Source organism: Emydura macquarii, unplaced genomic scaffold, assembly GCF_026122565.2.
Source record: "Emydura macquarii macquarii isolate MOO-44397 ecotype Brisbane River unplaced genomic scaffold, CSIRO-AGI_Emac_v2 contig_2308, whole genome shotgun sequence".
Classification (NCBI taxonomy): Eukaryota; Metazoa; Chordata; order Testudines; family Chelidae; genus Emydura; species Emydura macquarii.
The window spans coordinates 95,882-118,952 of NW_027132445.1; the positions used below are offsets into that span (position 1 = coordinate 95,882).

Here is a 23,071-nt window from a genome sequence, read left to right on the forward strand (position 1 = left end):
AAAATTTGAACTTAAACTACCTGGCAGTGTTGCTTTAAAGTGATGGATGCTCAATCCCTAGCACAATCACCTACTGTACTTATTCCGTAATGTGGAACACAAGCCACAAAAGTAAGATGGTGTGTCTGTTCTGAACTTGCACATTAAGTACTCTCTCCCTGTTGGTCCCACCAGTGAAGCTGAACTGGTGATGATGCAAGAATGGGAAATTGTAAGAAAAAGTTCAGAGTAGATAAGGCTAAAAAGTGTATCTGAAAAGGCTAGTGCTGTAAAACTCTTAGTATAGGACAGTTCCAGAGGGGTAGCCGTGTTAGTCTGTATACAGCAAAAACAACGAGAGTTCTGTGGCACTTTAAAGACTAACAATTTTAATATTTACAGGCATAAGCTTTCGAGAGACTTCAGCTCTCTTCTTCAGATGCAGTAATACTATTCATCTGAAGAGGAGAGCTGAAGTCTCTCGAAAGCTTATGCCTGCAAATATTAAATTTGTTAGTCTTTAAAGTGTCACAGAACTCTTGGTTTTTTTGGTTTTTTTTTAGTATAGGACAGCCACTTTCAGAGGAAATTAGGACTAAAATATTTTAAGAAATATAAAAATGTTTAAAACAAGATAATTTTTTCTGACTTAGCAATCACAAATTCTGATTTGTGGAAAAAAACAAATGGTCTTCTTGCTCTCCTATGACACATGAAATTAAACTGAAATGAGGAGGATAGTCCCGCGTAATGTTGGAAGACTTGAGAGAAAGACATGTACATTTTTAGAACTTCGTTTTCAGGCATCAGTGGGAAATGTAATATCTGTGTGTTACTTATTCTTCTTCGAGAATTGCCTCGGTGCATTCCCAAATTTGGGATATGGTGCTCTTGGTGTTGAGCTGTGGAACTGCTTTGAAAAGCTGTGCATGTTGGTGGGGTGAGGATTGCACAAAAGAGATGTTACATGAAGTTGAACTCCTTGCATTATTCTACAAAGGGAATGCACCTCCTGACTGCCTCAGTTTCTTCTCGCTGTCTGTAGGTTTCTCACAATATATAGAACTTCAAGGCAGAGGGGAAGGCGGGTGAGTAGTATCAACAATTACTGTTAAGTACCCTCTCATTTCCAAAGTTGTTTAAAAGAAAAGAGGATGATGTGAACCAATAAAATCACTTTTCTGGCTATCATGCAGCCATTAAACATAACCTACAAAGTATAAGAAATGTGGGTTTATGCTGCTGTATTTATTTATCTACTTTATACAGTCAAGTCAATTTTATTAGATTGCAGAAGACATGTTTTTTGCGAATACAAAAAGGAAAGCATTCACAATCTAAAACAACGTCAATATCCATATAATAGATTAAAATGTCAGTCAGCCCTTAATAAAAACACGCTCTTCAGCACAATGCTAATAGGGCAAAAATTGCCACCAATTTAATTATTACCAGAGCTTGAGGAAAATACTAAAAATATTATCTTTGACAAAGATTCCTCTTTTTTATGCAAAAGAGGTAAAATTCAGTATGCTTTCAGAAGCTGGAAAATTCTACAATCCAAAAGTTCAGACAGTAGATCTTCCAATGCTCTGAATTTACATGAAGATATGAATGAACTTTTACATATCTACCTTTGAAGACAGCAGTTTCCATAGTTTGGAATTGTAACTGAGTATATGCCTTGCGTAAATGAGATTGGATAATTTGTTCAGATTCAGTTAAAAACATGGGCCATATTCAAAGTAGAAAACTAAAAGGCAAACCTAGAATCATGAATCATAGCTAAATTTTCTTGTTGTTATGACATACAAAGAAGACCTGAAAAGTTGTTTACTATAAAATTTCTTTCTTATTTTTTATTCTGCTAGTTTTTTTACTTAGAAATACCATGAATATCAAGTCTAGTCACCCATGGTTTTGATGAAGGATTCCTTGGACCACCCAGAGAGGTGGATTTAAAACTTTTCAGCTTTTAATTTAAAAGGTGGATGTCCAGAAACGAAAAGAGACCTTTTCTTCTAACTCTTTGTAGAATTTTTTAGTTAAATAGCTGTTTACAACTTTTACTTTAAAAAAAATCTGAATAAAAATCACTTTCCCTTTGAATGAAGTTTCACTTGCTTGGTACTGATGATGTCATAAAAGTACTAAGTCACTAGTTGTCCCTTGAGCCTTCTTTGGGAAAACAGAATAAATATAAACTGAATTTCTAATGGAAAATAGATGCAGGAGGAGGAAAAAAATTCTTAAACCACAATATAATATATCCCCAACCTTTTAATCCTATGTTTGTACATCATGACGAAGCAAAAAAGGCATGTTAACAGGCTGTCAGTAATTGTAATATTCCACCCTGTTGTTAGGGTTGCCATTTAATGGCTGGTAATCGGACTCCCAAAGGCCTGGCCTGGCCCCACTCCTGCATGCCACATGCATCCATGAGGCTTTGTGTGGTGTAAACGTTACGTGATTTCTGTTACTTATCTCACTTATAAATGTAAGGTACGTCTCTGCAGATCTAGGGTCTGGATTGTGCAAGCCTAAGAGAGAGCAGCCAAGCGTGGAAAGAAGGCATGAGCTGAATTCTCTCTTATAAAATAATAATAATTAATAACAAAAAATAAAAGAAGAGATGATGGAGCCAGGTGTTCAGGGCCTGCAGGAGCTTGGATGGGAGAGAATATATGAACAGACACAATGAGGTTGTCAAGCAACTGCATTGGCATAACTGAACAAGAATATAAACAAACCATGCGGTATTATGAAAGCATTATGGAGAATGAACAGAATAAAATTTTAGGGGATCTGGCAGTTTCCACAGATCGAACAGTGCAGGCCAACAGGCTAGCCGTTGTTGTAGAAGGAAGACCAACAACATCATGTTAATTGACACTGCCGTACCAGCAGATAGAAACAAAAAAGAAACAAGAAGAGAAGATGACAAAGCATGAAGACCTCTGCCACAAAGTAGAACGATTATGGAAAACTAGAACAAAAATGATTCCAGTGATTGTTGGAGCACCTGGAGGGATTCCTAAGGGTACGAATGAGCACCTCAGGAACACGTTAGGAGTGTTCACGACCAGTGATCTCTAGAAGATGGTGGTTTTAGGCACTGCAACTGTTTGAAACTGGAGTACGAGTGCATTTGAGCACCTAAAACGCAACAGTTCTGCAGAGGATTTAACACAATTCCTGACAACCCAAACCTATGGATTTTGTTCGTGGTCAGGATTTAATGGTAATTCAAGGTGATACATTTTAGACACTGGCTTTCTTATGATTAAAGATCTTGTATGTTGAGAAGACTTTAAAAAAAAATAGTCCCCATGATGTAATATTGAGGGATAATAAAAAATTAACAATAACATCATAAAGCCAAACTGCAGGAAGAGTGGTCATTTTGGACTCTGCCTTATTTGTGGACTGTGTTTTAAAGTAAGTTAAGAAACGCACCTACTTAAGCAATACAAACCCAGTTTTTCCTTTGCAGATGACTTCAAAGGCTATGGCCAAAAGTTTTGAAAACAGGTGCATGAAGTTGGCATCTATGTCCTTGCTTAGACTCCTAAATAATTGGCCTGTTTTTCAAGTGTTGCCGACCCAGCAACTTCTATTAAATTCAAATCAGTTACGCCAGCAGAGATTGTGCTGTGTGTTTGTTAGTGTAAGGTTTACAGTATCCTTAAGTATTCATGATTTTGCTTTAAACTCTTGGGTTTGTAAATGTTTTGAGAACTAAATACATTCTTGTCAATTAGCAAATTTAACTAGACTTTGAAAAGAGGCAGAATTAAGTTGCAACGTCTGGCCCACAAAAACCAGTTTCCATAGTTGCAACTCCCTAACTGAGGATACTGGGAATTTGCTATCCATCCATTGCTAATGAGAGCTTCTTTTCTGGAGTCCACCTCTCCCTACTGCGGCAGTGTCTGTAAATTTATGTGAGAGGTTGTTGGGAGGACCTAATTCCTTTTTTTTTTTTTTTTTTAATTAAATCAGGAGAGGAATATAGCCCCCTGAATCTTCACTGCTGAGCATGTCATGTTCACCATAAGCACTAGAGAACACTGCTGCCTTGAATAAAAGACCACAGTTTATTTCTTAAGTCTGCAGGTCCAGTTGAGAGACTGAAACTTGGGTGGCAAGTGAGTCTCTAGATCTTAGTAATCCTTCAGAAGCTAGATGGGGAAGAAGAATTGTAGAAGGAGCATTTTAGAGCAACTGTTTATTCTCCACTGATGGATAATACTGAGGACTCCAGTACTTGGAAATATTGGATATTTTGATGTCAGAAACTAATTGGCCTTGGTTGTACAACTCATATTGGTGAGCACTTACTAATGTGAGAAGTCCCACTGATGCACGTTTATGCTGCATTTTAAAAACCACTGCAGCAAGTCTCAGATCCCCAGTCTACAGACTCAGACTTACAAGACTCATGCTACAGCACTAAAAAAGCTGACACGGCAGCTCAGGCTCTGCAGCACACCACCTTCCCTGCGCTTCAGAGCCCAAACTCCAGCCAGAGCCCAAATGTATACACAGCAGTTTTTAGTGACACAGTGTGAACCCAGGTCTGCAGACCCAAGCTCTGAGACTCACTACTGAATGTAGACATATACTTCTTTTTATGAGGGTTCCACAGTCACTAGCCTGTTATTTCACATGTTGCAACACTACATGATGTGTAAACTGCGTTGTGCTGTGATGATGATGCACCAGGCAGGGACTGTCTCTTGTGTGTTTGTACAGCACTTAGCACAATGAGGTCCTGGTTTATGATTGGTGTCCCAAGGCATCACTGCAATATGAATGAATAATGATACTTTTTGGGATAGCTGAACCATCCATCCTGCTAACAAGATGCAGGACTATACTGATGAAACTGGGATCCCCCCCAAAATGAAATCTAATGATAGTATTGTACTAGGAAATAAATACAGCGTTTTAGTGTTGCATGTGAACTTGTAGCAATATTTATACATAGGGTCCTTAACAAGTTGAAGTTAAAACAATCTGGCTGCAATGAATTCCCGTCCCCTTGTAACTGCATGATTGTGAGCTTCACTAGATGGCGCTTGTATGATGTTTATTTGGCGTTAACAGGTTAATATAGTGTGTGGGAATTTACCCTACTGTTTTCAAGAATATCTAAAGATAAAACATGCATGTTTAGGAAATTGCAATCCTTCTCACAGGAATACATGACACTGTTATACAATTATGCTGAGCAATTTAAACTATTTAATGCAAGGTTTAGCTTTTCCTGTAACAGGTTGTATAATACTGAAATCCAAATTCTATGCTTGTGTCAAGGGGCACAATGCCATTGACTTCAGTGGAGTTTTTTTCCCCCAGTACTCCAGAATTATCTCCTTCCCTCAACCCCAGCACTCACTGCACATGCAGATTTTCTATACCACATAAGAACTGGCACGCTTTGATTCTTCACATTGTAAAATGAAGGAAAATCACCCTTTTAAAGCACCAAAAGATAGAAGAGCTGAAGGCTAAGCACTAATATGAAAATGAAATAGAACTGGTTGGAAAGCATTTTTTTTTCCAATGGAACTTTTGACTCTCTTGAAAAACCAGAAAGACTTTGGATTTTCAGTTTTTAAGCTTTTTGTTTTAAAAAAAAAAAAAATTATCTCTGGAAAACAGATACTTTCAGGGAAAATGTCTTTGCTTAGTCAAAAACCATCAATTATTCATCAGACCGTTTCCGTGGAAGCTTGTCAACCAGCCCAACAATAAAGTCTTAAAGGCAAATAAGTAAAAATAAAACTGGAATTTGAGCTTGTATTCCCCTGGGATATTGCAAGCAGGTCTCAGAACACTTCATCTTTATTTTAACAGCTGAGTTACCCGGGACTTATTTACAAGCCATACAATATGGAAATCAAGATGATTTTAATGTGCACACTTCACCTCGCTTTTTGTAACCAGATCCTAGTTGCCTCATATATGCTAGATAATATAATGGAAAATATATGTGAACTTCAGTGTGTTTTTGCTTTGTTTTAAGTAGAGTTTTGTGAAATGCATTCTTGGTTAGCAGGGAAGGGGTTAATGAATTCTGCATTTCATTGCAAGAAGGCCTCTGAACAGATAGGGACCTATCTTGTAGGATCAGGGAGAATATTTCCTTTATGTCTTTCTCTTTCTGTCACCTTTTTAAGTGTATGCTATTTTCTCATGGTAAAACAGAGACCTAGGGAGAAGAAAATGCAGAAATCCAAGATGTTAGGTGTAAATTCCCACTTTTGGAGGATTTTATTCCATCTGGTACGAAAATAAGTCACTCTTCAAGATATTTACACTGCATATTAGTGCAAATAACAAGTAAACCTGAAATATTCAGTAAATTATATGCATTCCCACCAGGGGCTCTACTGAACATGGGTTCTTCTTAAAGACTTTAACCTGAACTTTTCTTTTAAGCCTACAAACCTTTATCCTCAACTTCTTTATAATATTTCAAAATAAAATAAACACTCCTTTTACCTGACAGCTGGCAGAGTCACACCTAGCTAACTAGCATTCTAAACTCCCTGTTGAAATATGCAGGGTGTTTCCAGAAGGGAGGTGATTTATGTACGCTTCCTCTGGTCCCAGATCTTGCTCTAAAATGAGAACTTTATTTTTTATTCCCACTATCAAAATAATCACTGGTCAGTTCCCTGGGGTTTATGGGAGCCGGTGGCCAGCAAGGTTTGAGAGGAGTGGTTAGAGTGTGAATCCTGTGTGGAGCCAGTCTTGATATGACTATCCTTTCTCCTGTTGGGAACCTCTGCTCCTGCTCTAATCTATGTCTGGGAGCTTTGCCCCATCTCCCATTGCTGCTGAGTCCTGCTCCCTAAAGGGAAGCAGCAGTGGACAGGTGGCTTAAAGACAGGGCTGGATTAGAGCATTTTGGGGCTCTGTGGCAGTTCCCCTCGACACCTTCCTTCCTGGGGGGGGAGGAGGAAGAGGGACCGGGCAGAGCCAGCTGCTGGCCTTGGGGAGTGGGAGATCCCGGGGGGAGGGGCAGGGCTTTTGGCGAGTGAGCTGAGCTCCTCCTGTACTGCAGGACTAGCCTAGCTCCCCGCTCCAGCCTTGCTCTCTAGACATAGGGCCGTGCCAGACTTGCTAGTTCTGGTTCACACGGTTTGAGCTGCACATCCCTGGAGTTTCACTTTGAGCTCTAATCCCTCAGACCTACTCTGATGCCATGGCATTGCCGTTGGGGAGAAGAAGGTTGACACTGAATCTTGGGCTATGCACAACTGTTGGTTGTGGAGGAGCGATCTGGCCCTGTGCAGTGGTGCCTGGAGAAGGGGCACCACCTCCACCCCCTGGCCAAAACTTTTTCTAAATGGAAGGTAGAAATCTGGAGGGAGGGGGCATGTGACCCTGCATGCCCTCCCCATGCATCACCTCTGCAGCTGGGGAGCTTAGACTAGATTTGCAGGATGCCCCAAACTTGCTTGACTCATCCCTGTTCTTTTCTGCCCATTGCCATGATTTGCCACTCATAGCACTGCCACATAAATCATTAATTTGTGAAGTGCTTTGGGATTCCTTCAGCACGCGAGACAGAACCTTCCCTTTTCTCTCTGCAAGAGAAGCTAGTGGCTGCTGCACAAGAACCTCAGACAGGAATTTTCAAAGCAGGAGTCATTTCTAGGAGGCTCCTTGCTAGCAACATGTGGGACAAACCAATGAGGATTAAATACAGCTAGATGTAGGAGGTGATTAACAGTAATGCGTATATCCATCTTCAGCGTAATACTGGATGGTTCACGTCAATCCATGCCTTGCTGCTTGTTGGAGAGTGATTGGAGGGGGATTACATGAGCATGCAGCGACTCAGTGCATTTTGACTAATTTGCAATTCAATCTTGAAATCCAGCTGAATGGCTCTTTGACACCATACCCCTTTCATCAGCTCCTTTGAGAAAGAAGTTAATTTTGCAGATTAAACTGTTTTAGAAATGCAAAAAAAGCATCCAGATTAGTTAGTGTCTGAATTTATTAAACTATTTAGCAACTTCATAATTCAAGAACTATTTTAATTTTAAAAATTACAAAAAAAAAAAAAATCCCAAAATTTACCATGGCAAGTTTTGGCTTTAGTGGTAACTGATGGCTGAGGTGACCTCCTTTGTCCCTGGAAAATAAGTTTATAAAAGAAATTTAGCTGTCATTTTCACTTAACAAATAACAACATTTAAAAGTAAACATACAACACAATTGTGGTCTAGCCATGTTTTAACAATCTTACAACTGTGTTTTCATTTTGAGAGATATTTAAACAAAAACATGTTTATAATGTGGTTTTCCTCTGCCTGTCCTAGGCACAGTTTAACCAATGGTTTATTTAACTATTACAATTTAAATTTAAATTTTAGTTAACTAATACATTTAAATTTTAATAAATAACGTAATGATTTGTCTAATGATTCAATAATGTGGTTATTTTAGTAGTGGTAGATGGAGATTTGGACACAATCTTAGAATTACTGATATTTTCTGGGGAACTGTGGAAAACATTGTTCTGTGTTTATATAGTGCACAGTGTGCATGTCTGGGGCTCTTCTGGCCTACCACAGTACAAAAACAGTGATCAATAATTTTTGTTTAAGTCCTTCATAGATGGAGCTAAAACCCGAATTAAGGTTTAATTTTAAACACTGTTCCATTTTTGCTGTTTTTAATGAGATTTGGCCAACCAGTATGAATAGGGACAAATGTTGTTAGGACTCTTTCTTTTTTTTTATTTTGTGGGTGGAAAAAAAGTCTTCTAGTTAGGTTCTTAGTAGCACAGAAAAAAAGGATTTTTCACTCAGTTCTAACACAATTTTGCCCCATCCATGATGTCCAGCTGGATTAGGCCATGTTAGAAATCAGCTCAGTTAATACTGGGTAAAATTTTCAAAAGTACCTAAATCACTTAAATGCTTTTGAAAATGTTATCCATTTTGTTTAGTTAAGTAAATGTGATCCAGTATTTAGGTTTTTTTATAAAAAATCTAATACAAAGAGTAATTTTTTCCCATGATTTTTCTTTTAAGCTCTAATGAAATCATGTTTTTTAACCAATAAATGTTTTCCTTCCCGTGTCTGAGAATCTGAGAATGAAACTGAGTATAAACCAAAGTGAAACTGGCTTAATTGATTTCCATTTTTTGAAGGTTGAACAATGAAAAAGATAAACAGTATAAATAGTGTAAACAAAAATTTTTTTGATTTTGTAAAGATCTTTCAGACTAATCTTTACTAATCTAAGATAGTGTTCGTATCACAGGTAAAAACATTTTTATAGTATATTATTTTTAAATTGACAGTGTACCTCTAAATATAGTTCCTGAGTTCAGTTCTTGGACCACTGCAGAACTGGATGTGTATTTTCTGGGGCTTTATCTTTCCTTTGTTTTTATTATTAGGGAAAAACGCATGAAAACAAGATCTTTGTTTCTGAAGATTTCATCTACTTCCTCTATTTATTCCCTTACTTGATATTAAAATCCTGTCTTTGTGACATGACCATTGGCTTTGAAGAAATGATTATAATGTTACCAGAGGGAAGATACTGACATTCGCTGAGAAGTAACCAACCAGGATAAAATTAACTGTTGAGGAACAAAGACCCTGGTTTAATGTGAATTTCCTATGGGTATTTTAAGAAAACAACCAAAGGGAAGAGAAATCTAGGAAATATAAATAGAATTGCCTTTAAATAGAATATATGCTGAAGTCTCATGGAAAACTTTGAAAAATATTTAAATACAGTACTGTGAGCTTCAGTGCTGAATTATTTTGATGTGTTCTTTTTATGACATCTCCGACATAAGTAGTTTTGCTCATTTAGTCACTTTTTCTTGGTCATAATGTTACTGATAAAGAGAATATGTTACTAAAGTTTATTCTAGATAGACCTGGTTCCTCTGTCTTGATGTACAAAGACAATTTTAACTGGTTAGTGACACCACTTAACAGCCTAACATCAGAATAATTTGATAGACTGCCTTTGCAAGACAGCCTCAACTCAAAATTAAAAAGGCATGGTCTGATTCCCTTTTTGCAAGAAACGAACAAAATGCTTCTACTTAAGAAGGTTATTATATCTGGTGCCACATATCAGGCTGTCTCTACAGGTCCATGTTAAAGAAGAGTTGTAGGCTTATTAGCATCCTATTAATATGTGCATAAAATGTAGTCTGTGTCTGAGCCCAAATACACAAATTGGGAAATCAAAGAGAAATCCTTCACACCTTTTGCTGGCTTCATCCTGAACTTTTATTTATCTTAAAACAACTTCCTTAAGAGAATTTCCTCTTCTAAAGGAAACACTTCTCCATATTTAACAGGAGAATACTGCAATGAACTGTTTGCAGCCACATCGCCATTGAGAGGAAAGAGACTGCTTTAATCATAATGGTCTGAATCTTAACTTTAACTTGTATAAAATAAACATTTTATCTTTTTTTAAAAAGTGCAACTGTTTAGGTCCTTTTTTTTTTTTTTTCAAATGGAAAATAAATAATGAATTGTTCTTGTGGCAAAGTATACATACACTCAAAAGCAGTAAGTATGAAGAAGAAAGGATTGTTAAAGAAATTCCACTTGGATAACTTTGTTTGGGTTATATGCCCAACTGTAGTAGCAAGTTTGTTTCTGAGAGTCTGATGCTTTATTTACATAGGAAAATTACACCAATTTAATTTAAATTTAGGTACTGCAGTGAAAAATGGTGTGTAGACAGTCGCTTTAAGTTAAGAACAATTTATTTCTGTTTATCCTAAGTTAGTAACTAGTTGATTTAAACTAAATCCATAAAAGCCACTCTTAAACTGAAATAAGAGCATTTACACAGAGGTTTGCCTCACTTTAACTAAGTCAATTCTAAAAGACACTTGTTAAACCAGTGCAAGTTTGTGTGGATGCAAGACATGTAAGAGTTGTAAAGTCTTATAGAGTCATCATCTGATGACTGCAGCACAGCCAAATTATGTAAGAAAACATAACTTTTTTCCAGTCAGAAAAGAGTCACTTTCCAAGTTGGTTAACAGCATTTTTTTAAAATTAACATAACATTTAAAAAAAATGTAAGTAGTGTTCTGTCAACTTGTATTATTTTCTATCGGCCTAATCTGTTTGTATTTATGCTGCATTCACCCCAGTGTAACTAAGTATCCCTATGGAGGTTGTTTCTGAAAGCCTTCTTGTATTCATCCTGCTTTCCTTTGTACAGTTGCTCATGGGTGATTCTGTTTTGCCATTGTCCTGTTCAGAGCTGGACATATTTGAAGAGCACAACTATTTTAGATTGCATTTACTGAAGCACTCAGTAATGTTTATGCCTGTGCAAATTAATTAAAATATTTCCTGGTAATATTTTTACACTAATATCTGAAGCATCTAGCAACTGGAACTCATGGAAATGCTGTACTAATTCACTGATATCCCGTACTTTCATTCCTTAACAAGGAAAATTCCCACTGACTTTTTCCCTGAGTGAGGACTATGCAGGTCTGTAGAATTAATCATATATGTATTTCATCAAGGCCAGCCATAGCCTTAGCAGGTCTTATAGGTCCTTTTCCCTTCCTGGGGCCCCACACTTACTGCACATATACTTTTCTGATCTGCCTGCCAGAGCATCATCGGATTTCTTGCCCTATGGTGCCATTTGACTCTGTTACTGGCTGGCTGCAGAAGAGAATGTGAGTGTGAGTATATGGAAGGTGGGTAAAAAGTCAAAGATGGAGTGGAATTTAGGTGAATTTCTGTTCATGTCATGTTGCATGCTGCCCAGCAAAGTCTAGGTCCATTCCTATATTCTAAAGGAGCCAGAAAAATTATAGGAAATAATTTTGCAGTGTAACGGTGAATGAGAATTTCATTTAGTTAAGGAAGTGAAATTCTAATATTTATTTTAAAAAAATAATCTGTGCTTTTAATTTTTTTTTTTTTTTTTAAACAATTATTTCTAGCATTTTTAGCCATAAATGTCTGTTGTTCATACATTCTGGAATCTTGTTGTGGTTTCTTACCTTTTTTCTAATTTTAGTAAATTAACTGCTGGTGAAAGTGTTGATGAATTGCAGACTGATGTCCTTTGTTTATCCACAGAACAAAAACAGTCTGGGCTGCCTCAGTAAAAATTCCCCCACACTGCCATACCAATGTGCCTGAAAACCCATGGAAAGTCACTGCATCCAATTACTAAGTTGTCATTCAGATTTGTAAAACTATGCTAATGAATTATATTATGGGTTCTATTCACACATCAGTGATTAGGGGCTTTATGTGACTATTTCCCACTCAGTGTTAATGTGAATTAAGGCCATACATTTCTACTTACATCGACTGGAAAATATAGACCCTACTCCATGCCACTCCTACAGAGATCAGTGCAAGTCTTAGGTTCTCAAATGTTGTAGCGTTAGGGTCCCAAGTACTAAAAATGGGCACTGTTAATTTTCCCACTCTTAAACTCAATAGCTTCTTAAATATTTATTAAACTGGGTATATTTTTGTACTGCCAAATGTATACATTTAATGTATACGGTTAATATGAAAGGGAACCAACAAAGAATGAAAACTCATGGAAAACACAGATCTTTTGCATAAGAATATACGAATAATTAGAGATCAAATCTGCATATGCATTGTAAATTGTTTCAACCTTTCTATTATGAACTCCTGTGTTCATTGGCTTATGCTGTTGCATTAAAAATGTTCTCTGAGTTGAACTTCAGCACACACAAGGATAGGCTCAGAGTGGGGTGTGTGTATGTGTGTTTTGGGGGGGATAAGAAACAAATGGTAGATAAAATAATTGTGTCTGTTAAGCGTAAAGAATTCTAAAATCAAAATTAATCTCTCTCTCCCCCCCTCCCCCAGTTTTTAATTAGATGTAAAAATGTTTTTATTAAGAATTTTCAGTTAATGCCTTTTAGAGAGTTAAGAAAATTGTTAAATGGCCAGATTTTCTGCATTTACAAACAAACTTTATTTTTCATCAGAAATTTTATAAGCATTCTTAGTATGAAGAATTAATCATCGCATCCACAGATTAATGGATTAGAGGCTTCACAAACATGCTTTGGCACACAGTTGTTAAATTATTTTGTAAGTGTTTTGCAGATTAAGGACCCCCTAAATACGTGATACAATAGATGTCAATAATCCTATGGAATAAGATGCAAAAATGTGCATCTAGTTTGTGCTAATTTCAATGCTTTTGAAGCATGCGCTGTGCACATTAGACATATTAAGTGCATGATCTATTGTGTCCATTATATTGATAGAAAAATTTGTCAGGAGCCCATTGAAATAGTATTTGGTCTTAGATTGAGTGACTAGTTTATATAATGCATTAACACGGGAGCAGCTCAGTATCTATAATCTGAATATCTTTTTATTTTAAACAAATAAATTAATACACAAACTTTGGGCCATGTCTTACCCTCCTGTGGAAAAACCTGTAGGAGGGGAACAGAGGTCCTCATGGAGTTTTTCCTAATGCTCTTCTGTGTGGGTACAAGTTTGAGAGGCTGCAGAGGGAGGCTTGCTTTCAGCCTCACAGATCCTACAGTCTTTTCAGGGAGGGCCTAATGATAATCTATAAAATGGTCCCTCCCCTGCAGTTTTAGGGAGCAGTGCTGGCCATTGGCTACTTCTTTGGTACTGCTAGGTACAAGCGATAGAGGGAACCCTTCAAAGTTAGGCCCTGATTAAGCAAAGCATTTAAACGTCCTTTAGAACTGATGACTTCAATGCTTCTCTGAACCAAGACCATAAGGCTTTGTGTGACTATACATTAGGTTATACAAAGGGTCTGGAGGTGATCCTGCACAGAATGCAGCTGCTCCTTGGCTTTCCCCTTTGTATGCCACACTTTACCTTCAGAACCCCTGACCTGCGGGTTTCTGTGAGCTAGGGTCATTTGGAATGATGCTGCAGAACTGTTGCACGTGCGCGCACTCTCTCTCTTTTACAGCCCTGGTCTGCCCAGTCTTTCTGCTTGCATTACTGGAGGAGAGCATAAAGCTAAGATAAGGCAGGGTTAGGCTGTGATGAATTGACAAGTAAATTATGGCTTTTTGCTCCTGTCCTTAACCATTTGTGTTTCAATAACTTTGTTGGCATGACAGGCTGGTTACAAATGTGGTTAAAGTGATAGTGACATGTGTAGGGTGTCGTGTGATAATGAGGTTTTTTTTATATCTTTAATAATTTAAGCCACTTTGACTTGGATCCAAATACTCTGATTGTAAACATATAAACTGCCTCACCTAGGCACAGAAACGTGATTGAAGACTCGATCTTAAGTTTATATTTTCTTTACTTTCATTCCTCAAAGATATTTATCAGGCACATCTCTGATTTCAGATCCACATCTAACTTCATTTGACACTAATCTGGTGTCAGCTCTGTATTTTTTCCCTCTTGTAAATAATTAACATCAGAAGTTAAAATGCTGAATTAGAAAATGATGGAAGCCTATAGAAAAAACAAATAAACCCCTCTTCATTACCAATCCCTTTCTCAGTCTGGCTTTGTGTGTGTGCGCGTGCGTGTGTGCGCGTGCGCACTTCATTTTGGGTCTTAGTCACATATTCAGCAAGTCAATGACACACATTTGGTGTATGGAGGATTGAGCACTCTGCTTGCTTTTTATCAAAGGTCTGAATTTTCAATATTATGATACAGATCGTGTGTATTAAGGGTACAGCCCTGAAGCCTTTAACTCCCCTTCTGACCACAGTGGGATTTTTGTCTGAGTTAGAATGCCAGGATTGGATCCAAAATGAGTATTAATTTTAAACATCACACCATAACTAATGTAAGAGTGGCATAAAAGAGTTTTTACATTTAAAGATTTTCAGTTTTCCATGGGTTTTTTGGGGTGTTTTTGTTGTTCTGGGTTATGTTTTGTGGAGGATCTTCTTGCATTTGATTTATTGACATTGGGGGAGAAATAACTCTTGCTGCTTTAATAACAAAGGTGAAGTATTGTTGAATTCATTATTCCAAATAATGAGGTAATTATTTATTTAATTTTTTATTAGGGACATATTGTTGTACAAATAATATACTAAATCTAACCAAGAAGCTTGCAGCACTGAAAATAAGGAGAAACAGAGAAAAATCATCTGTGTGATATAGTAAATTGATAGTGTAATGTCCGATGAAATGAGGTAGCAAACAAAAGAGGCTTTAGAAGACAAAACTGTAGCTCTTAAAAGAAGTCAAACAATGGTATAATAATGGGTGGTATAGTTGGGATTATACATATTTCTTCAGTGGCAAATTTAAATTTTGAATTCCTTTATGAATATAAAGAAATAATCTCATAAGTATGTGTGCATATCTCTGTGTATTTGTGTTGTGTGTGTGTTTAATTCTTAATAGTCTTCTACTTTTATATCAGTATATAGGCTGTGATATTTTCAAAAGTGTCTTTCACTGCATAAAAGATCTGACATGTAGGACAAGAAGTAATCATCTTAATTTGCAGCCAGGAAGATTTAGATTAAATATTAGCAAATATTTGCTAACTATAAGGATAGCTAAGCACTAGGATATGTTATGGAATCCCTGTCATTGGCAGTCTAGGTGGTGCTGTGATGGATCTGCTAAGCAGGGGACTACAGCTCCCTCCCCACTGCACATCCCCTTCTTCCTGGCCAGGTAAGGGGAAAAGGTCCTGAACCAGTGGCCGGGCTTTGTTGGAGGTAGTGGCTACTTGGCAAGCTGGGAGGGAGCTGCAGGGAAGCCGGATGCAGAGGGCATTCCCCAGGAACTGTATGCAGAGCCATGTGTGGAATAGGCAGACTGCTAGAAACAACAGCTGGGTGTAGGTCTGTGTGGGACTTATGGGGGAGCAGCAGTGGCTGGGCAGGAAGTCAGTGCAGAGGGTCATCAGTGAGAGATGCTAACTGAGTCTGGCCTGGAAACCTGCAAACTTTTGTTTGCTGGAATAGAGATTGGACTGGAGAGGGCACCTCTCACACTAGACCGGAAGAGCCCTGACTCTTGATTGGGCTGCCTCAGGGACCCAAACAAGAACCCCCATTGCTCACTTGAACTTTAATTGTTTAAGCCTCTGTACTGAGGGTGTCTGCAACCTTTCCCTTTCCTGGCAGCCCTGGTAAAATATCCTTTCACTGTGTGTCTGAGTGGTTATTGTAGTGCCTACAAGGCCTAGTTGCTGAAGTGCCTACAACAGTTCTTGCCTCTGAGTTGCAGTATATCTGGCACGCTATGGGCACCTTAGGGGTTTGGTGTATTCCACACCAAACAGCTATAATAGTTACAGTATATTTAATCCTGCCTCAGTGCAAGGGGAATGACTAAATGACCTCTTGAGGTCCCTTCCAGCCCTACAGTTTTATGATTTCCGTGTGTGCACATGCACACGCTCAGTGTTAACAGGAGTTGTGTACATAAATCCCTGTGCGGTGTAGTAAGATTGCCTGCATGCTCCCTTGTTGTGTGCAAAGATTCCACCTCTGTCTTGATGTTCTCAAAAAGGATTTTTGGGTTGCGACATATAAACATACAGCTGGGGATGCAATGAGGCTTTTTTTCATGCTGCTAGATTTTGCTACAATTAAAACATACATCAGTACATGGGGTTTATTTAAGCCAGCCTGAAGAGGAATAAGTAGTCCTAAGAAGGAGAAAATACTTCCATAATGTCATAGTAGGGTGAGCAGATGTCCACATTTGATAGGGACAGTCCCGATATTGTGAGCTTTGTCTTATATAGGTGACTTTTACCCTCATCTGTCCTGATTTTTCACATTTGCAGTCTGGTCGCCCTATACTATAGTCTTGCCCATTCTGGATATAAATTAAGGGAGGATGATTGGGATTGTGGTTAGGTACAGAGCTAGGCATCAAGAGCTCTGGTTTTATTTCTGGCCCTGCCATAAGAGTTTTCTGTGACTGTGAACAAATTACTCAATCTTTCTGTGCCTCAGTTTCCTCACCTGAAAAACATCTGCCTGTGTTTCCAATAACAATACAATTTCAGTGGCTGGAGGAGGGAGGTCAGTATCTCAAACTCCAGCTGCAGAATTCCTCTGCCCCTATGTGTCAGTCTTGGCACCTCAAAGGCTCCCCTGTGCAGTTACCTGATGTGCTGGGAGGAATAACTCTCTTATTCACTAGAAGCCTTGGCACCTTCAAAGACTTTCCCAGCTCTGTGCTTAGGTGTGCAGAGAGGCAAAGGAACTGAGGCCTGCTTGACGCAACACTGTGGCTCTGACAATTTAGTGCCCAACTTCTTTCCGTTGCAGCACTGACTCTCTTTGTGCCTGTGGCAGCCAGGCCCACCTAAGGGGCTGAACTGCAGTGGTGTCAAGACCTTTCTAATGTGTTGTTGAAGTGCTACTTCTCTGCATGTTGGGCATGGGCCCTGTCACATTACATCAGTGCTCGGAAGCCTGCCAACCGCATTCCATCTAGCAGTCATCTGACACAGTGAGCCGTCACTATGAACTGGGATTCTGAGGTATTGAGTGATTATCCTTCCGCTAGGATGCCAAGTGCCGGGAAGCTTCAAGAGCATCTCTATATCATGTACCCATACACTGGTTTCAGGATGTGCACCATAGGGCCCAAAGCAACTACATGCTCTTTCCAAATCCACCTTACATGAAACCTTGAAGTTGTGTTGCAAACTTGTTCCCACTGCAGCTGCTAGTCACATTTTACTGGGACTTTTAGGTTCCAAGTCTCCTGCAGCCACCAGAGAGAGGGACTGTGCCTATAGAGCTCTGAGAGGCTAGAGTTGCAGACTTTCATAAAAACTGGCCACAGCGGCTCCCTGAAATAAGTAGCTGGCCAGAAATGCTACAAGGAACTTGAATGGGTGGTTTAATGTGAGGCAGTGTTGGAAGCTGACTTGCAAATCTATTGATATTGCAGATCTGATTTCCTGAAAAAGTGGAGGGGGGGAGGGGGAGAAGTGAAGAAAATTAGTTTTCCTTTAATAAAGACAAAGACAGAATCATATCCTGAGGCATCTGAATGACGGGGAGTTCAAAATTATTTCAGACTACAGTCACCTCTCTTATGCTGCTATTTATTTATTTTGCCTGTGAATAAAGTCGAGATGAATTAACTAAGATATGAAGAAAGCATCAAGAAATTATCTGACTTTAACTGATACAAATGTTTTGATCAGCTTTTATCTGGCAGAGTGATGGCTGAAGAGGGAGCGCCTCAACTCTCAGGGTAAGTCTTCACTGACGGCGGCAAATTCACCGCAGTCAGATCAATCTAGCCGAATCGATTGAGCGGTCAGTGAAGACCCGCTCAATCAATGCGGAAGTCGACGCATTAAAACCACCTCCTCAAGTGGCATAGTGCTGCGTCGACGGGAACTCCTTTCCCGTCGGGGCAGCACAGTGAAGACGCTGTGTAGAGGAGGAGTTACGAAGTCAACAGGAGTAGCTTGCGTAACTCCCGTCGACTGCCACCGAATTTCCAGGTAGGTGTAGACCTGGCCTCAGTGTGAGCAGTGAAAAAGAAAACGGCAACTAGTGGCATCAGCGGGTTGTTTCACCCACTTCACGGGGTCAGAATATACCGTGAAAGCCACTGGCCAGATTCTGATCTCTCACTGGTTTTGCAATGGTGTAATTCCAAGGGAGTCCCTCTTGATTCTTGGTACAGCTGAGAGCAGAATCAAACACAATAGTGTTAGGAATTCCCAATCTCTCTTAGGCCCTGTCTTCACTTCTGATGTGTGCGGAGAGGAGGGGGTGTTATGTTTTTGTTTTGTTTTTAACCTTGGGGTAACTAACATACACAAGCTATCCTGAGGTGAGAACACACTGAAGACCAGGCACCTTAGTTTTACCGCGAGGTAAATGAGGCACAGTACATAATGCTATGCCCCCCCACCAGGGGCTGACCTAAGCAAGATTACTTATGGTAAAACTGAAGTGCCTGGTCTTCACTGTGTTTTTACCTCAGGCTAACTCTCACATAAGTTACTTACACCGAGGTAAAAAATACACTTTTTAATTTTTTTTAAAAGCAGTGAAGATGAGGTCTTATTTTGGAGGCTTGTGATCCAAGAGTAAAAATGTATTATCTTGTATTTTTTTAGAATCTTGCTTACCTCTATCACCGGGCATTGTGTAAGGCTTAATTCATACATTTTTTTTCAAGGGCTTGGATGGTTCTTTGGCATTCCTTGGGTGGAAGATACTATAGAAATGCAAAATACCTTTATAATTAATGCTAACATTTTATAATTGTATCTACTTTACTGATTATTTTTTTGGTTGTGAAGATGTATTTGTTTTGTTATGCAAATGCTTAGTAATTATTTAAGACAATGGCTTACTTTTGAGAATAATAATTTTCTTCCCCTTTTTTTTTTTAACAAGTTGTGCTTTTTGAAAACTCTGCTTTTGTTTTTAAAACAGTGTCCATGTGGTGAGAAGGGGAAACTAGCAAAAAATGTTCCTCATGAACAGATTTTCCTTAAGTTAGCCAGTGCATTTTTACATTCATTAGCAGAAGGGAGGTTGGAAATAGGAGAAAGAAAGAGGGATCACAGTATCTTCATTTTATTTTATTTCCTCAAAAGTTCTCCTTTGGGCAGACAGTAATTGCAGTTTCTAATGACACAAACTTGAAGGGAAACAGAAGAAGACTACAAACAGGTTTATGGGCCTATCAGCAGGAATATGTGGCTACAAATTGCTGAGTAAATGAAACAGCCTGTTGTTTCCTAAGCCTAAGTTTGTGAGTGTTATGTCAAAGCATTTGAGGCGGAGCTAGAGCACCAGGCAGTGTTAGGAATACCTGCTGGGCCCTAATTGGTGCCCACTGTTGTTAATGGCTTCCTGTGGCTGAGTGTTTACTTGTCATTTGTTTTGTGCTTTGTTTCCCAGCTACTGGAAAAAAAATACTGACCAAAACTTTATCTTTCTTTTAAGTGTATCCCTGGACATCAAGTGCCCTACTGCAAATTGTCTCACGATGCTAAGTACCTCGAGTCTATTCCACAGTCCAGTAATTACCTGGTATGCTGCAAGAGTTATATTTGCTTTTAATATCACTTCTGAATTGTTTCAGTAAATGTTATACTATAAATATTTGTTTTTTAAGGGTTTGGAGCAATTGTGTCTAGTATAAATCTCTGTTTGGACATATTAAATGAGTGCATAATATTTCTCTTCTTAAAAAATGCCATTTGCCTAAAATTTTATCCCCCCCACCATAAATCTCAATTTTTGTTGATTTTAATGCTTCTGAAAGGTGCCAAGTTGAAAGCCTTGCACACTAAAAACCTCTAATTATCAACAGAGCAGGTACAGAGTGCAGCAATTTGGGCTTTACCACATTACGCACAAATACACCTTCACTCCTCCTGACCCAAGGGGACTTGATCAGCGGAAGAGAAAATATTTCAAACGCCATTCCCATTCAGTCTTTGGCCTCCCAGCTGAGACTATCTGTAATAATGCCAGATAGTGCCAGCTGTGACATGGATACTTACCCACTAGGAAAAAGACTGAAACTATTAATTTAAAATAGGCCACAGAACAGCTGTTGGAGAGTAACTGATTTTAGTCAGTATTGATTTGGAAAGAATTAGAACTAGTGAAAAGCTCCCTATCTCATTCTCCCAAGTCATCTGCTCTTCCTACAGTAATTTTTTTTTTTTTTTTTGAATTACAAATGGACCCTAAACAGCAACTCACAGACTCTTGAGAAAATGCATCTTATCTATGCCTCTCTTTAGGAACCGACCCTTAATCTGCATATCTAGAAGTTCTTTCTCAAATGCAGATTTTTCACTTTGGTATATGTATATATATTTTTATAAGGGGAAACACTGGATAGCCACAGGGGATTGGATCAATTTCTTAGTGATAAAATTAAGTTTGGAAGCCATCTATGCAGTGGTGACATGTTAGATTTCTTAACATTTTGTTTTTTTCTGTCACGGTGTCAATGTTCTGTGATACAGAGCAAATTGATTGGAAAGGGGGGTAGATTTCCATGTAATGTTATGCATTTTGTCCTTGTGGTCCTTGATTTATTTGTGGCTAGTGCTTTACCATGTGACTGCCAGAATGGATGGCAGATTGGTTGTGTCACTCTTTTGCTAACTGACTGACTGACGAAAATAAAATGAAGCTACATGTGGCAATGCAAAGAGTATTTTCTGTTGAGATGAATGATTGAAAGAAGAAATAGACATCCAGTGGTTATATTTTATTTTTTGGTCATTTAATCATTTATTTTAGGTATGTGCAAATTTCAATCTTATGCCCTCTATTGGAGGAGAAAGTGACTGAAGCCATAACTTACCTCCCTCCACACTTCCAGTGTTTAATACTGACATCTTATTTTTAAACAGAAAGTGATTGTTTGAACTGGTTTGATAAGAGCTGAATTAATGTGCGAACAGCGTCATGGCTGGAGGACTCCTGAAGAATTTTTTTTTAATCAGTCCCAAAGAGAGAAAATAAGTTAAATTCCAGGATCTTCACTTGTCTATTTCAACTCCATTTCATACATTTGATTATAATGACATAAAATACAAATGTGCCTTTACAGATGCAGGATCTTCATGGCATCATCACAGGCGAACTGTACCATTTGGAGAGAATCTACATTGGGCACTGAATCTTTAAATCTGTGTAATTTCCAGGAAGTTCCTCCAGTATTAAATTTGAAGTATTAGATTTGAAGTTCCAGGGTTTTAACCCCATGTTCTACAGTGGTGGGGTACCGGCGGGGAAAGAAGATATAGAGAACCTCTTCCCCTGCAGAAGCAGCCAGGCAGGATACCTGTATAGTGTACACTACTCTGATGGAATGTACTCTTACCTAACATGACAGCCCATTCACCAACCCCAGGGGGACATGATGGGGGTGGGGGACCATATCTAGACCTCATCCCCATCAGCTTGACCAGTGATTTTCAAACTTTTTTCCTTATTGGACCCCTAAAAATTTCAAATGGAGGTGCGGACCCCTTTGGAAATCTCAGACATAATCTGCAGACCCACAGGGGTCGTAGACCACAAGCTGAACACCACTGAGCTATGCTATGATTGGGGGGGCAGGGTGGAGTGGAAGCAGGCTTTGGCCTTTCTTAGTGGAGCGGTAAGAGCTGTCCCACTGTAGTTTTTTTTATCCCAGTGGGTCACTGAGGAATCCTGTGCATACTAGCAGCTTCTCCTGTGTGTAAAAGACACATCAAAAGGCTCCTGTAGTCAGCTACACTGCATCAACCAATATAGGAGTTGGCCCATTATTTCCTAATTTTATATTTGGGTTTGTTGCACATAAGAATTCAGAATAGTAAGTTCTGTATTCATTCTTTTCCTCTCTTTTTAAAGATTATAGGATTGCAGAATGAGTTAACTAGACTTGGAATCTTAAAGAACCAGCAAGATTATGAAGACTTTTGGACACTGATCCTAGAGGGCACTCACGGTTCACGGCTCAAAGAAAAACTTCAGGATATAAAATCAAAAAGTTGGGTTTTTTTACACACTTTGTTTCTTCTGAATGTTTTTCATACTACTTTTTTTTTTAAAAAAAACCCTGATTTTAAAATGTAATGTCTGCAAGAAGATATCAAAACAAGAGACCAGATTCACAATTGGTGTACAGCATTGTAGCTCCATTGAAGTTAATGGAACAATGATGATTTATTTCTGTTGAGAATCTGGCTAAGCTGTAACATTTTACCCCTTCAAATCAATCCTATATATCACTTTTCACATGCTTGTACAATAACAAAAAGTCTTGGACTTTAGAAAGAAGAAAAAGAATTAAATTTAAAATCGAGACAAAAATTCTTTAAAAAACCTGGTTTTAGTAATCATAAAGAACAAGAAACACGAATGCTAGTGTTCACGGATGGAAGTCTTACATTATGTTGTAACTGGAATCCCTAAACAACCTGATGTATTTTGAAAAAGCTGGTTTTATGATTAACAATAATTTTAATATTGCGTTGCATTCATGGCATAATCATTTGTGCTTGAGCAAGAAAATGAAATTATTAGTCAGCATAAGATGATTGTGATTATTAATATAATTTGTT

At 38.5% G+C, this 23,071-nt stretch overlaps 1 protein-coding gene across 1 annotated transcript in view; it reads left to right on the forward strand.

Moving 5' to 3' along the window:
• Nucleotides 1–23,071, forward strand: part of LOC137161497 (uncharacterized) — a 106,048-nt gene that overhangs the window by 19,524 nt on the left and 63,453 nt on the right. The window contains exons 5-6 of the mRNA XM_067560783.1: nucleotides 19,941–20,027; nucleotides 22,359–22,497. Of these exons, the coding sequence (XP_067416884.1) occupies nucleotides 19,941–20,027; nucleotides 22,359–22,497 (226 nt within the window). The remainder of the gene's footprint in view (nucleotides 1–19,940; nucleotides 20,028–22,358; nucleotides 22,498–23,071) is intronic.